We start from the raw sequence: 14,210 nt of genomic DNA on the forward strand, positions 1-14,210 counted from the left end.
CATTCTCATCGAGTGGTACGTCAGCAGCTTTTCAAAAGAATGACACGCTATTCTTACAAAGAAAGGGACTATCCATGATCTTCCTCTTGAGGCGATAAAGTTCAGCTGTGGGTCTAACGGAGGCGAGGCTTTGCAAGGGTCTCAGCAGCCACTCTTCTAAAAGCATCCCCACCACACCGACTTCAGTCAAACGTGTCCAGCGGAGGGCAGGCAGTGGCACGGATACGTCCACAGAACACTCGCTGTATACAAAAGATAACTTCAAACATTTTACACCTTCATTTTGCAGAGATACACATTAGATAAGAAGCCCAAAGATACTCTTCAATTTCCAAATATACTACTTCAATTTAATAAAATGCACAAAATGAACAAAACATAGCAAGCAATCAATATGACAATGAAGTTTTTCAATGAAACTTGCGTGAAAAAGTGATTATCCACCCATTAAAACATAATTTAACCTAGTCAGGAAAAGGTTATGAAGCGGGCGGCACGGCGGTCGAGTGGTTAGCGCGCAGACCTCACAGCTAGGAGACCAGGGTTCAATTCCACCCTCAGCCATCTCTGTGTGGAGTTTGTATGTTCTCCCCGTGCATGCGTGGGTTTTCTCCGGGTACTCCGGTTTCCTCCCACATTCCAAAAACATGCTAGGTTAATTATGTATGAATGTGAGTGTGAATGGTTGTTTGTCTATATGTGCGCTGTGATTGGCTGGCGACCAGTCCAGGGTGTACACCCTGCCTCTCGCCCAAAAGACAGCTGGGATAGGCTCCAGCACTCCCTCGCGACCCTCGTGAGGAAAAAGCGGTAGAAAATGAATGAAAGGTTATGAAGCAATTTCCAAAGCTTTGGTACTCCAGCAAACCACAGTGAGAGCCATTATTCACAAGTGGAGAAAACATGGAACAGCGGTGAATCAACCAATATTAGCCCAAGAACGTAGCAACGACTCATCCAAGAGGTCACAAAAGACCCCACAGCAACTTACCTCAGTTAAGGTCAGTGTTAATAACTCCACAATAAGAAAGACACTGAGGCATTTTCCATTGGGAATATGCAGTTTTTTGTCTGACGAGAAAAAAGTCGCATTTTCTTTGGAAGGTGTGTGTCCCATTATATCTGGTGTAAAAGTACAACATCATACCGACAGTAAAATATGGTGGCGGTAGTGGAATGGTCTGGGGCTATTTGGTAATTTGCTGTGATAAACGTAACCATGAATTCTGCTGTCTACCAAAAATAAACTGAAGAAGAATATCCGGGCATCTGTTGGTGACCTCAAGCTGAAGCCAACTTGCGTCACGATTGGTGACTTAGACAGTGTGACACTTTGTTTACATTCTCAGTTCCTGTTTGTACAGTCTTATTTTGTGATCATTTCCTGCCTTGCTTTGTTTTCTGTTCCATATGTTTTGTTAATCAGTCGCACCTGTTCCTAGTTTTGAATCTTCCCTATTTACTTCAGGTGCACTGTCCCGGGGTTGTGGAAGTGGTTTATTTGCTCTTTGTTTTAGGTTCTTGTCGCTGCCTCGCAGTCATTATTGATAAACTTTTACCTACACTTTGGGTCCTGCTATCTGCGCACACCAAAACCCAAAACATGACAACTTCGATTCTGCAGCAGGACAATGACACACACCAGCAAGTCCTTCTCTGAATGGCTGAAGTAAAGACTTAGGAGTGGCCTGGTCAAAGTCCTGACCTGAATCCTATTGAGATGCTGTGGCATGACCTTAAAAAGGTACTTCCTGTTGGAAAAGCCTCCATTGTGGCTGAATGACAACAAGATTGAGTGGGACAAAATTCCTCCACAGCGCTTTAAAAGACTCATTGCAAGTTATCACAAACACTTGATTGCAGTTGTTGCTGCTAAGGGTGGCCCAACCAGGTTTTAGGTTTAGGGGGCAATCACTGGAGGTTTGCATTAGTTTTCTCCATTCATTCATTTTCTACTGCTTTTCCTCACAAGGGTCGCAGGGGTGCTGGAGCCTATCCCAGCTGTCTTGGGGCGAGAGGCGGGGTACACCCTGGACTGGTGGCCAGCCAATCACAGGGCACATATAGACAAACAACCATTCACCATTCATATTTTTGGAAAGAACATGAAAACTCCACACAGAGATGGTGGAATTGAACCCTGGTCTACTAGCTGTGAGGTCTGCGCCCTAGTTTTCTCCAGTAATAAAAAAAAGTTTCATTGTGTGAGTTGTGTTTTAAATTTGTTTGGTGATATGAAACATTTAGTGTAAGTGTTACAAACATGAAATCAAGGCAAACACTTTTTCACTCCACTGTATGTTGCTTCAATGACCTCGTTTTTAAATTCAACTCCATTTAAAAACGCCATATGTTAAAGAAAGGTCACAAATCTATTCTCACATATGTATCTGATGTTCAGTACCTGGACGATAATTTGTAGACTGAAGCCAGTTGCTTCCTGATTCCGGACAGAGCCACTGCCAGCCTGTTTTCCACCCAGTGGTATGCGTATTGGCCGGCCTATTTCATAAAATCAGTAGTGCATTCACTATAAAAACATGAATTCATATAATGAGCTGTTCATGCCGATGAAAAATAATGGCCTGGCTTACTAAATCCATGGCATGGTTGAGTGAAGAGATGCTGGCTTGAGTCACAGGCCTTAGCTGAGGACTTCCCAGCAGAGCAGGGCAGACCTGCAGAAGCTTGTCAGTCCACAAAAGAACAGCTTCCCTCCACAGAGCCTCCACCTTGTGGCCTTTCACGTCCTGGTACACGCCCGCAAGAGTGGCCAGGGGCCCTGTGGATGGAGCACATACAGTATACAGTCAGTGAGAACCCCTGAGGTCCACTGGCCTAGACAATCTCATGTGTTCCCGTGTGTCTCCAGGACTCGGAGGCATGCAGGTCTTCTCACTCTGGACACAATCAGACCCTCTTTTTTCATTTTGAAGTCAAATTGAGCAATATTTTACCCATCTTTCACCTCGGTATAAATCATTGCACAGCTTTACATGAAATATCTGCTTTTGTGGTCCTCGCCTGAAATTATTATAGTATCATTTTATCAATATGGATATTATTTACGCTGTGTCCTGTATGTGCTGCTTTGCTGCCACCTGTCTGTTATTCATTGCAGCACACATCCGACACACCTGATTCCCTTTACTGGCTGGCGTACTTAAGGTCCTTGTTTTTCTGCACCTGTTGCCAGATTGTCTCCATGTACCTGCTACCAGTTCCTCCCAGCTTTGCCTTTATGTTCGCCGTGTACTACTCATAACCTGTAATGACCTGTTTGTGTGTTCACTATTCCCCGCTTGGCCGTTTTTGCCAGCAGTGCCAGTGCCCGGTTTTCTCGGTAGGGATTTTTGTGTTTAGTATTTTTACTTGTTTGATTGCTCGGCAGCGCTTGTAGAATTTTTCACCTGCTAATCACCTGATGTTTGCTATATACAAGGATGAAGAGTCTTGAACCAGTCATTATGTGCTATATATATCACTATATTGACACTTACTATGGTACCCATTATGTCATTGTATGGTCATATCACCTTGTACTTCGGTACGTGATAAAAAAAATAAAAAAAATGTAAAAAAATTAAAACATTAAAAAATGTATAAATTTAAAAGAAAATAAATAAATAAATAAAAACTTAAACTATATTAGGAAAGCAGGAAGTGAACAAATGTAACAGTTACTGATTGTAAAAGTACCAGATGGAGGGGTAGGATTTAATAAGCTTTGCTTCTTCCTACTCCTTTTGGACATGTGGAACTGGGAACTGATTATGGGATGCATTCAATTGTAATCTGATGCATGTTCAAATGAAATAAAACCATTACCATTACTTTATGCAGCACCTTTAGTTATTGTACTTACATGTACTTACATTGTGGTATTTTTGGTTGCACCACAACCAAGGGAGACAAACGGTTTGATGACTTCCCATTGGTTTTTGAGTCGAGTGTCAAAATGGAGGAAAACTCAAGTAGAGTTTAAGCCTGACTTGAGCTTCAGTGTTTTTGTAAACAAAACATGACCATTTTGTGTTTGCTTACAAGACTCAAATATTTCACTGATGCGTTTTACTGTCCTAGTATCTGAATATGGCACTGCACAATGTGGGCAGCGGCTAGTTCTTATTGCACTTACTCTTCAGCTCCAGCTGTCCCAACATGGAGGCCTGGTGCAGCAGGTTGAGAGAGCGAGGCAAGCTGCTGGTGACAGCGTGTCGGAGAGAGCTGCTGCGCCACAGAGCCGACAAACTTGCGCCTCCGTGCCCCAACACAAACTCTACATGCTGGGTGATATGCAGAAGCATCACACTCAGATCCTGGAGAAGCTCACTGCCTCTGGACTGAAAGGATGACAAGGAACGGGCTTAAAAAGCAGTTTGACAAAGATGAAGCATTACATCGCGGACTTACCTGTTGTCTGAATTCCGTAAGAAGATGCTTTACGGTCCTGATTCTCTCCAAGAGCTTGTTTCTGATCTGAGAGCTCACAGCATGAATCCGTGCCTTCAAAAATATTTCAATGTGTCAAATCATATGGCGGTTATACATATCCAATCATTGTAATACATCTGTAGCATGAACACCTCCACGGCAGTGAGACTCTGCAAACAGCCACTTGCTCTCAGGCTCAGCTTCTGATTGGCTGCTCCTGCAGACAAACTTGCCAAAGCTTCACGTTGGCTGTTGCCTTCTCCTTTTTGCACATCCACCATCAGGCTGTAATGTGTCCCCAGACATGCCACCAGGGAGACATCTTCGCTCAGGCCAGAACCTGCTCATAATATGACAAATAATCACTGTGCACTTCAGGATTTCAGTGATGTTTTTCTAAATGCTGATAGATATTTACCGTTTTTATAACCTGCTGTAGTCTGGAGACATCGTCCCTCTATTGTGTTGTTCAGCCACATCTCCTCTCTGTGGTCGAGTCTCGCTTGCACAAGAACGCCAGACCCCCGAGGCCATGATAAAGCGCTGCCTCCCACCTCCACACTCCAGTTCCCCATCCTAGACTAATACGGTATAAAATGTGTTTATGCTTATGGTAGCCACACAGTCTCCCCCGGAGCATTTTATTTTTTTTTAAGCACTCACACAGGCTTCTCATGTGACACATTGCAAAAACGTTAATTTGCATTGTATTGTCTTTTAATGTGGAATTATATTTATTGCTCATTTGTATACACAACACTTGATATGATGAAAATAGGCAAGAATCTAAAGAACAAGAATATATGTGGCAAGAAAATTTAGTGAGCAACTTCTACTGTATAAGCAGAAGATTTTTAGTATTCATATTTTTCCCATTCAATTAGATTCAAATTTGCTTCATTGGTGTAAATATCACAACAATATTTACACAGCACCAAGAATCAATACAACAAAAATTAATGAATTTCATGAATTAAATCAAGAAAAGATTGCATTGTACTGTTAAAACTCGCTCTGTTTGTGGGCGTACATGTGCGTTTTAGTTACAGTATATTATTGTATGTTTGACTTTGTGTGTATATGGGGAGGAAAGAATCAAAAGAAATAATAAAATATAATAATAATATTAATCGTAATAATAATTGTATTAAAACAATTGCAATTGTCACAATTATGTTATCTTTTTTAATTTAAAATAAATTATAATTTAATAATTAAAGATTCCTTTAATGTATTCAAATGATATTCTTTGAATAATATTTTTTCCACAAAAAAAAGAAAAAAAAGAATGATCTTGTTAATATCCTCAAAATGACATATACACCTTCTCCCTCATTAAAAGATGGGTTTATTACGTTTGTGAGCAGTTATTACGTATGCGGGTGTAACTGCATTTTCTTTCTTACGTTTTATATGGAAAACAGAAAGGACCCTACAATTCTTTTTCAATGCAATCCTTATGTGAGACATGACTACACAGGTCTTTCTCCTAATGATAGAAAAAGACATAAAAACACTTCAGCCGACAAAGCCTTCTGACAGCGCCCCATTTACAGTACATGTAATATGGCACGCATATTAACCTAGCTACAGCCACATTGTCAACATCATTATTATCTATGGCTGTTTTTAGTAACGAGATGTTCATCAGATTAATTACATTTTAAAAATAATTAATCATGATTAATCACCATTTGTCTGAAATATGCTGTATTTCATCAACAGGAAAATAAATGACAAGACTGGTTGAAATACTTTATATTTGGATGTATTAACAGTTCCAAATGAACCAAATATGTTAGTCAAGCTAAAAGATATCTCTGAAGTCTTTCAATATATCACAAGTCTCATTTGTTTTGTTCAAATTGAGAGGTCGGTTTGAAATAATAAATATAAGTAAAATGACAAAACAGAGGTGATGATGCAACTCCACAATAAGAGAGCATGTTTGATACGAGCTGACACATGAAAAGCACAATTTAAAAAAAAGTAATTAATAAATTAAATGAGTTGCTGCTGATAACTATTTGTTCTGACAGCTCTTCTATTTTTATAACTTTACACCGCACATTAAAGGAAAATGACGTATGTTTATATCTCACATAAGGTTTGTGTTATGATGGGCAAAAAAAAATCCACCTCCAAATAAGCCGGCTTTGCAAATAAAATCCCGCTTTCGTGTGTACCTCAGTGAAGAGAGTGATATTGGAGGTCTGAGCAGTCGATGAGTTGGTCAGGGCGAGCGTGAGACTGCAAAGGGTCCCCCGCCCAGACGCCGACAGACGAGACTGTGCATAAAACACTTCCTGTCCTGAGTTCAGTCTGTGGCATCCTGACCACAACAGAGCCTGACAGACAATAATAATTCAATAGTTGTAATGTTAATGGAAACATTAAACATGAACTATCATTGGCAGATGAGAGATACTGTATATTCAAGTTCTGGTTTGGGTTAACTTAAGACCTGTGTCCACTGTCCAGTATTGTAGATATTATGCTTCTGGAGCATAAATTGGAGGAGCCTTACAGATTCAAAGGTTTGATCATTTGCAAAACAAGTGGAGTGACTAATGGGCTCCTTCTAACATCAGAGACTGATGACCACAATATAACCCAGACTGCTTAATTATTAGTGAATATGTCATTCCAGTGTAAAAGCTTACAAATGTTGGCTTCCCAGCAATAGGGTAGATAATTAGTACGGGTGAGAAGAAGCAGCAACATCTTTTTAATGCAGAGAAAAGTTAATATCAATTTGTCGAGTTTCATTACAAAAAAATATTTTTGTAGTTAGAGCATAGAAATGCTGTTTACAACCTTCTAAATATGACTTTTAACATTATAAGAGCCCTGTAAACATGAACTAACAACCCTATAGCCATCTATGCACTCATATAGTAGCGATAAAGAGACATACCGTAAAGTCTGGACTATAAGGTGCTACTGCTTTGAACCCTATGGTTGGAACCATTATTTGGCTAATTTATGGCTAAAAAAATACAATTCCCATGATGCTTAGAGTGCACGTTCAGGAACTGGAGTGCTGAAGTGTGTTTTGATCTGACAAAATTTGAAGTAAGTTTGATCAAGTGTAGAATTACAACAGCTTTTGCTCCGTCCCACTTATCTGGGATGCTGGGAGCACCAAGTGGAGGTAGGATGGCAAGGTTTGTGGTGTGTCTTCCAGTGTAAATATCCCATGTTACAATATGGACAATTATGGCCTATATATGCAATATGTTTTTCTCTGGAGGGAAAGGGTAGAACAATTTCAATAGCCCCAAAAAATAAACATTCATTCATTTTCTACCGCTTACACCCTGGACTGGTGGCCAGCCAATCACAGGGCACATATAGACAAACAACCATTCACACTCACATTCCTACCTATGGACAATTTGGAGTCGCCAATTAACCTAGCATGTTTTTGGAATGTGGGAGGAAACCGGAGTACCCGGAGAAAACACACGCATGAACATGCAAACTCCACACAGAGATGGCCGAGAGTGGAATTGAACCCTGGTCTCGTAGCTGTGAGGTCTGCGCGCTAACCACTCGACCGTCGTGCAGCCAAAAATAAACATGTGGTGACAAAATCTGTTCGGGGGGCTACAATGTGATTTTCATGGGACCCAAAATTCCTGGTGGCACCCCTGGGTGTGGCTTATATTCTGGTGCGCTCAATAGTGGTTCTTACGGTAAATTCCCAGTAAATAAGACATGTGTTCTTGTGTGTTGCTATAAATGTGTTCAATGGCAGAGCTGAGTGCACAGACAGGAAGTGACAGAAAGAATACTCACAGGCTGTGAGGGGCACAGGCCAAGCAATACCGTGTACTCAAAGCGATCTCTGAGGTTGGTTTGGATTTTAGTCAAGAGTGAATGCGAGGGACACGGTTCAGGGGACACTTGGTCAAGGCCGATATTCACGTGGAGGGTGTGCAATCCTCGCGAACCTCTCTGAAGAAACACACACACACGGTCGGTTAACGTGCAATAATTACATGCTGTTGTTCATTCGGCTAAGCTTTTATTGTGTGTACCTGATATTTCATGCCCTGCTTGACACTCCTGTTGTGCCATCTTAGCTCAGCATTTTGTGAGTATAGGTTTCCATCCTGACTGACAGATACACAACCCTTGACAGGGGACACCGCCATCTATTCACACACAAGTACAAGATACATTACGCTCTCATTCAAAATTGATGCTCAATTCACTTTGTCATCATGAGTCGCTTCCTGCCTTTTGAATGGACAACAGAGTGCAAGCCTGCCCCCAGCTGAAGTTGGACTGCCATTGTTTGTTCAGGCTGAGGGAGATGTTGACGGGCAGGCCGCTGACCCAAGACAGGCGGGCCTGAGTTAGGACAAAATAAAGACCTTTGTCCATATCAAAATGATAGTCGTTCAAGATGCAGGTACACATCAACATCATAAAGTAAAAGTTTCCAGCATTGGTGAATGATTGAGTGTATCATTTAAAACAAACAGCATCATAGTTGGATGTGGGTTGGTGGACGAAAGCTTTACGATGATAAAATATGTGAAGCACCTGTTGGATGCTGCGTTGCTCTCTCTCCGAGCGGTGTGAGAGAATGTGAAGGCGTGTTTGGCTAAGTGAAAACGAGAAGGGCTGACTCAGCTCCACCGTGGTCTCATTCATTTCCTTGGATCGACTCCATATGCTCAGAGCTTTCACCTTGAAATAGACAAACCAGATAAATCTGACTATAAATCCAGAAAAAAACAATAAAAAGATTATAAGCATCTAACCTGCTCTGGTCGGCCGTGCCTCATCCATCCAAGTGAAACACTGTCTGCCCGACCCAGTAAGGACCGCTCTAGTGTCATTTCAAAACTGGTCATACGAGGACGCCACTTGATTTGAACTGTGGTGAAGCATAAGAGTGTCTTATCAGAAAGTGTAACTCCAGTTAAAAAATACCTGCACAATCTAGCGAACCATACATTCATGAGATTGTTCTTAAAGGCTGGATTTTTGATGCAGCGATGCAGCTCAAGAAGCGTATCTCACTGGATTGTGTCAATAATAGAAGAACATGTTATTTTAGTCAGCATTTTTTGATATAACTTAACTTATATAACTAATAGTGCTGTATTTGTGTTATTTTACATGGTGTTTATTTGTGAAATGTATGAAGTGCCATCACTAAAAAATATATAAAAATATATATAAAATATAAAAATATATAAAAATATATAGAAATATATAAAAATATATAAAAATATATAGAAATATATAAAAATATATAAAAATATATAAAAATATATAAAAATATATAAAAATATATAAAAATATATAAATATATATAAATATATATAAAAATATATATTATCGGTTGATATTGGTATCAATAATGAAGTGCTTAACAATATAGGCATATAACAAAGGCAATATGGAGCATGTAGTAAATATGCATGTGTGTAACTGTTATATAGTGTTTACCATTTAGAGTGTGATTCCCTCTTTCCAGCACTGGGGGTGCCGAGTACAGACCGGACACACTGAACTCCTGGTTTCCCCACACGGCTGCGTGTTGCACTTGATAACTCCAGTTCCTGGCTTCGTACACACTTTTCACTGCAACTGTCCTGGGCAGCAGTTTCAACTGCAAAGCAGAGACAGTCTTTGCATGTAGATGCATGATGATTCCTTTCAACGCCATTGTACAGTACTTCCAAAGGAGTGTGTGATAAACACTTGGGCTGACCATGACTACTCACATACGTTATAGTGAAGCTGGTTAAGTGTGTGATATTTCAGCCATACCTGCGGGTATGAGTGTTTGACCTCCAGAGATTGCCTGTAACCACTGTCGATCACTGCCAACTCCCCAAGGGTCCAGAGCCGCCTCTTGCCTGACAACACCTCCACTAAACCTCCTACACCGGACTTGGATTGGTTTAGCTAGTCAAGAGGATGACACAGTATTATATTTCTTGCTGCTGAGTCTTACTTTTATCACTTGAGCAAATTAGGTCATCATACCTGTGAACGGAAATTGAGTTGTGAGGGCAAGTGGATCAGCATCTTGGGAAAACTCTGGACCACCTTCACCGTCAGGTCCTTGCTGGACAAAACAACATTTGTTATCTATTGGAATGCGGGAGCTACAATAGATGCTAATTGTCAGATGTGTATTATTTTCACATGTACCTGCTAGGTAGATGCTGCCCTTGGATGATGAGAGCAAGTGAGGACGGGAGTTCAGGGTTTACCGCAATGGACAACCTCAGCTGGGAGCCAGATTGTCTTCCCCAGGCTTCAACCTGTATGACCAAAGATAGAGATGCTTGGCAATGTACAAATAATCCTGTCTCTAATTCCTACTGTCCCATTTGTAACAATGTGTATTTACCTGCAACGCAGGGATGGAGTCTCCCTCTGCAGTATGTTTGAGAGTAACTCTGGCCTCCTTGGACCCTCCCTGTGCGCCCCAGCCCCCAACGTCCGCAACCAGTTGAGTCCGCCAATCTTGATTGCGAACATGTACTGCGATACTCCTTAGAAGACCTGCAAAAATTTTTAAAAATGTGTGATGGAAGTTGGTGTTTCTTTGGCAGGAGCCAATCACAAGCTATCAGTGCGCTCACGACATGCTTGTCAACCCACTGGAAATCGAAGTAAGTCATTATAGACTTATAACAGTATAAAAACAGGATATAAAAACAGTCTGACTCAGTCCGACATTCCAAAGGTATACCTCATGTATCAATGTGAGTCGGGAAAAAAAACCTATTCAAGTTGTAAGGCATTGCGTCTGAGCAACTCCTTCATTGGGGCGCTGCAATGACATCAGCCTCCCTCTGGGCTCTGGGTCCTCTGGCAGCATTGCAGTGTCATCCACCAAATGAAATGCATTGTGTGCTTTGACACGGCTTCGGTATCTTGCCCATGGATACTTTGACAGCTGGAGGATCGTACCTGCAACCTTCAGGATGAGAGACGACCACTCTACCACCTGAGACATGCCACAGCCACTTTAAAATGTTGTCTTTTTAAATATTGATATATGTTTGTATATGTTTGTATATTTCTCAGGTATACCTTTGGAGTGTTAAGTTACTGTGTGATGAAATGAGTGTTGTTAGTAAGGTGACACAGTAAGTCAGACTGTTATATTGTTACACCTCATAAGAAAACTGAGATTGACTACAATATAGCATTTTTTTCCCATTTTGTTTGACGAGGTTAGCACATGCATAATAAAATGTGGTTCCAATAATCTTACCTTTAAACTGTGCCATCACAGCAGTGTGGAGGCTGAAATGTTTCCATGTTTGGTTTGAAAGTGGTGGTAAGTAGGAGAGGAGCACAGCCAGGCGTCCATCAGCCGTGCTCACGTTCATGCCAGAGTCAAGTAGCTTGTGCCCATCTACAGTGAGCTGAGCCCTGGACTGAAGCTGGGACAGAACTTCTTTCATGGAACAGAAGCCCTTTAAGAGGAATGAATGAAAATAGCTTGGATTTACAGAGCAATGCTCTCATAAAACCACAAATGTTGCTTCCAGGAGCTGTGTCAGTACTTTGGCCTTTACAAATGGAATTGTTAGAAAGCCCATAATTTACAAGGTTTGTGTCACTGATAATCTTTGGGCGCTGTTTTGTCCTACTGTGTTTGGCGGTCTGTAAATGCACCACAGTAGTTGAGCGATTTATGACTTCTCTGACGCTTCCTTGAACCTCATCCACCATACCTCCGGGTTGATGCTGTTCGTGAATGCATAGAAGTGAGGTCTTGGTTCTGTTGTGGGAGCTGTACAGTTGCTAAGTGAGGCTCCTTTGTTCATTGGTGCTATTATGAGCATTCAAGCTAACTATTGTTCTAATAAGTGTCATATTTACTTAATTTCCTTGTAGATTTCTGCATGTAATGTGCTTTTGGCTCATGATTATGTTTATGTAATATGAGTTACATTACTTTACTTATCATTTATTTGTGTATTTGTATTGCATGTATGTTGTTACAGTACCACTTTACAGCATAAAGTCTTCATAAATCCACTAAACAGAGGACAACCTGCCGTGTTCTTGGACTTGAGCACACCCCCATATCAAAAAAACACAGCGTGCATGTGTCCCAGGTGTTCAATACCTCTATGTTGCGTGGCACTCCTCTTTGCTGAAGCCATAAGACACTGTGCCACATGCTTCCTGTTATCTCTTTGGTCTGGGGAAAACATTTCATCTTTAGTCTCAGTGCCACTTTCTGATGTCCAAATTGGGATTTTAGGGTCAGCGTCTTTCCTTCGGAAGACCCAAGCTCCACCTGGATACACGTAAGACACACAACAAATTAACCTTAAACTATCAGCAGTCCTTTGTTGATCATAGATTGGCTGTATCTACATACCTGGATGCTGCTGTTTCCAGGGACTCCCGTTGTATTCAAGTAGTCCAATGTATGCCTGAAATGACTCTTCACGGTAACTGCCCGACTCGTTCTCTCTACAGTCACCTCTTGACTTAACTGTAATGTAAACATGATTCTATCACTTCTACATTTTGCAGGCCCATAAGAGTTTAATTGAATATGTCAAACAGCCAAATATCAAATACAATAACTTTCTTACCTTCTGGTTTTGGACACTGCTATCTATCCTGTAATAATATGACCGGTTGCCATGACGCCCACAACTCAATGCAATTTCAGCATCTGAAGCGAGACCTAACTTCTTCAACAGCGGCACAGTGTGGTTGAAATGTAGTAATATTTCATGTTGTTCCTAAAAAAAAAAGAACAGAGGACTATGATGCATGGAAAATGGAGCAATATATTTGCTTGTTTAGTAAATTATAAGGCAGGGGTGTCCAAAGCACGGCCCATGGCTGTTTTGAAATATATAATATAACAATTTCATTAAAATAAAAAAAACGAGCAGTTCATTTTACAGTGAAAAAAAGTCAAAATAATATTAAAGAAATAAAGTCATGAGGACAAAGTCTTGATATTACCAGATTTTTTTTTTAAATTATGAATTAATACAAAGATTATTTAAGAAGAAAGTTTAAATATTTAGAATAAAAAAACATCAAAAATGGGGAGAAAAAAGAGCAAAGCTTATATTAATAATATGCTTTTTTAACCTATATCCCAAAGTTGAGGTGCAGTTTTTTTCTAGAAATATATATAATTTCTTATCATATCTAAATGTCTTGGTTTACAAACTATCAAAGTGGCCTTTGCGTCTTTATTTTTCAGTATGTGGGCTTCACTGAAAAAGGCTTGGACACCCCAACAGTTTTTGATTTTCAAACCTTAGTTTTCTTAAGCACGGTCACAGAATGCAACTCCACATTATCAATCGCCATGGAGACTTGAGATTCAGCAAGTGTTGAGGAGGCAAATACGGACCCGGATGCTTGCATCCTTTCTGGGCTACCCAACTCCTAGAACACACAACGTAAAATGGAAATACTGATATGTTCAATTCATCAGGGAGCAATGGTGTCACAACATGTAAATCACGTATGTGTTGGAAATGCACCTGAAATATGCTGCAGTTGTTGGTGTACTCAAGCGCCCCCTGGAGGCCAGAATGTGACATGGCGGTTGCTCTGGCTTTCACAGCACACCCAGTCAATAAGACCAGGGCCTCGGTGTCAAATTGTTGCGTCCCAACTTTGCTTGTTACAATCACTCTGCTGTTTTCAGGGAAATGTCTGAGAGCAGGAAGGTTGTGCCTGAGCTCACCTTCCACACTTAACTCAGGCCAGGTTTGTGCATCAAGACGCAGGAAGGTCCTTTTCTC

General features: G+C 40.7%; 1 protein-coding gene across 1 annotated transcript; it reads right to left on the minus strand.

Annotated features, from left to right (window-relative positions):
• Positions 1 to 31: 31 nt before the first annotated feature.
• On the minus strand, positions 32 to 13,174 carry LOC144901275 (uncharacterized). The gene is made up of 22 exons (XM_078794694.1): positions 13,032 to 13,174; positions 12,812 to 12,928; positions 12,554 to 12,727; positions 11,690 to 11,894; positions 10,817 to 10,971; positions 10,615 to 10,727; positions 10,447 to 10,528; positions 10,228 to 10,365; positions 9,904 to 10,066; positions 9,210 to 9,325; positions 8,989 to 9,135; positions 8,680 to 8,793; positions 8,478 to 8,594; positions 8,236 to 8,394; positions 6,621 to 6,782; positions 4,853 to 5,015; positions 4,587 to 4,774; positions 4,414 to 4,506; positions 4,139 to 4,343; positions 2,595 to 2,782; positions 2,405 to 2,502; positions 32 to 242 (listed from the first exon to the last, which is right to left on the minus strand). Exons 3-22 carry the CDS (start codon positions 12,644 to 12,646, stop codon positions 32 to 34), a joined length of 2,910 nt encoding a protein of 969 aa, XP_078650820.1. The 5' UTR covers positions 12,647 to 12,727; positions 12,812 to 12,928; positions 13,032 to 13,174.
• Positions 13,175 to 14,210: the final 1,036 nt, after the last annotated feature.

The sequence above is a fragment of the Doryrhamphus excisus genome, linkage group LG11 (assembly GCF_037039965.1).
Source record: "Doryrhamphus excisus strain RoL-2023G ecotype Guam linkage group LG11, RoL_Dexc_Guam_v1.1, whole genome shotgun sequence".
In the NCBI taxonomy this organism is placed as follows: Eukaryota; Metazoa; Chordata; class Actinopteri; order Syngnathiformes; family Syngnathidae; genus Doryrhamphus; species Doryrhamphus excisus.

Coding starts and splice junctions, on each gene's coding strand:
- LOC144901275 (XM_078794694.1), bottom strand. CDS start 12,646: ATGAAATGTTTTCCCCAGACCAAAGAGATAACAGGAAGCATGTGGCAC. Junction 11,895..12,553: donor GAGTGCCACGCAACATAGAG/GTATTGAACACC, acceptor TTCCTCTTAAAG/GGCTTCTGTTCCATGAAAGA. Junction 10,728..10,816: donor ACTCCATCCCTGCGTTGCAG/GTAAATACACAT, acceptor TTGGTCATACAG/GTTGAAGCCTGGGGAAGACA.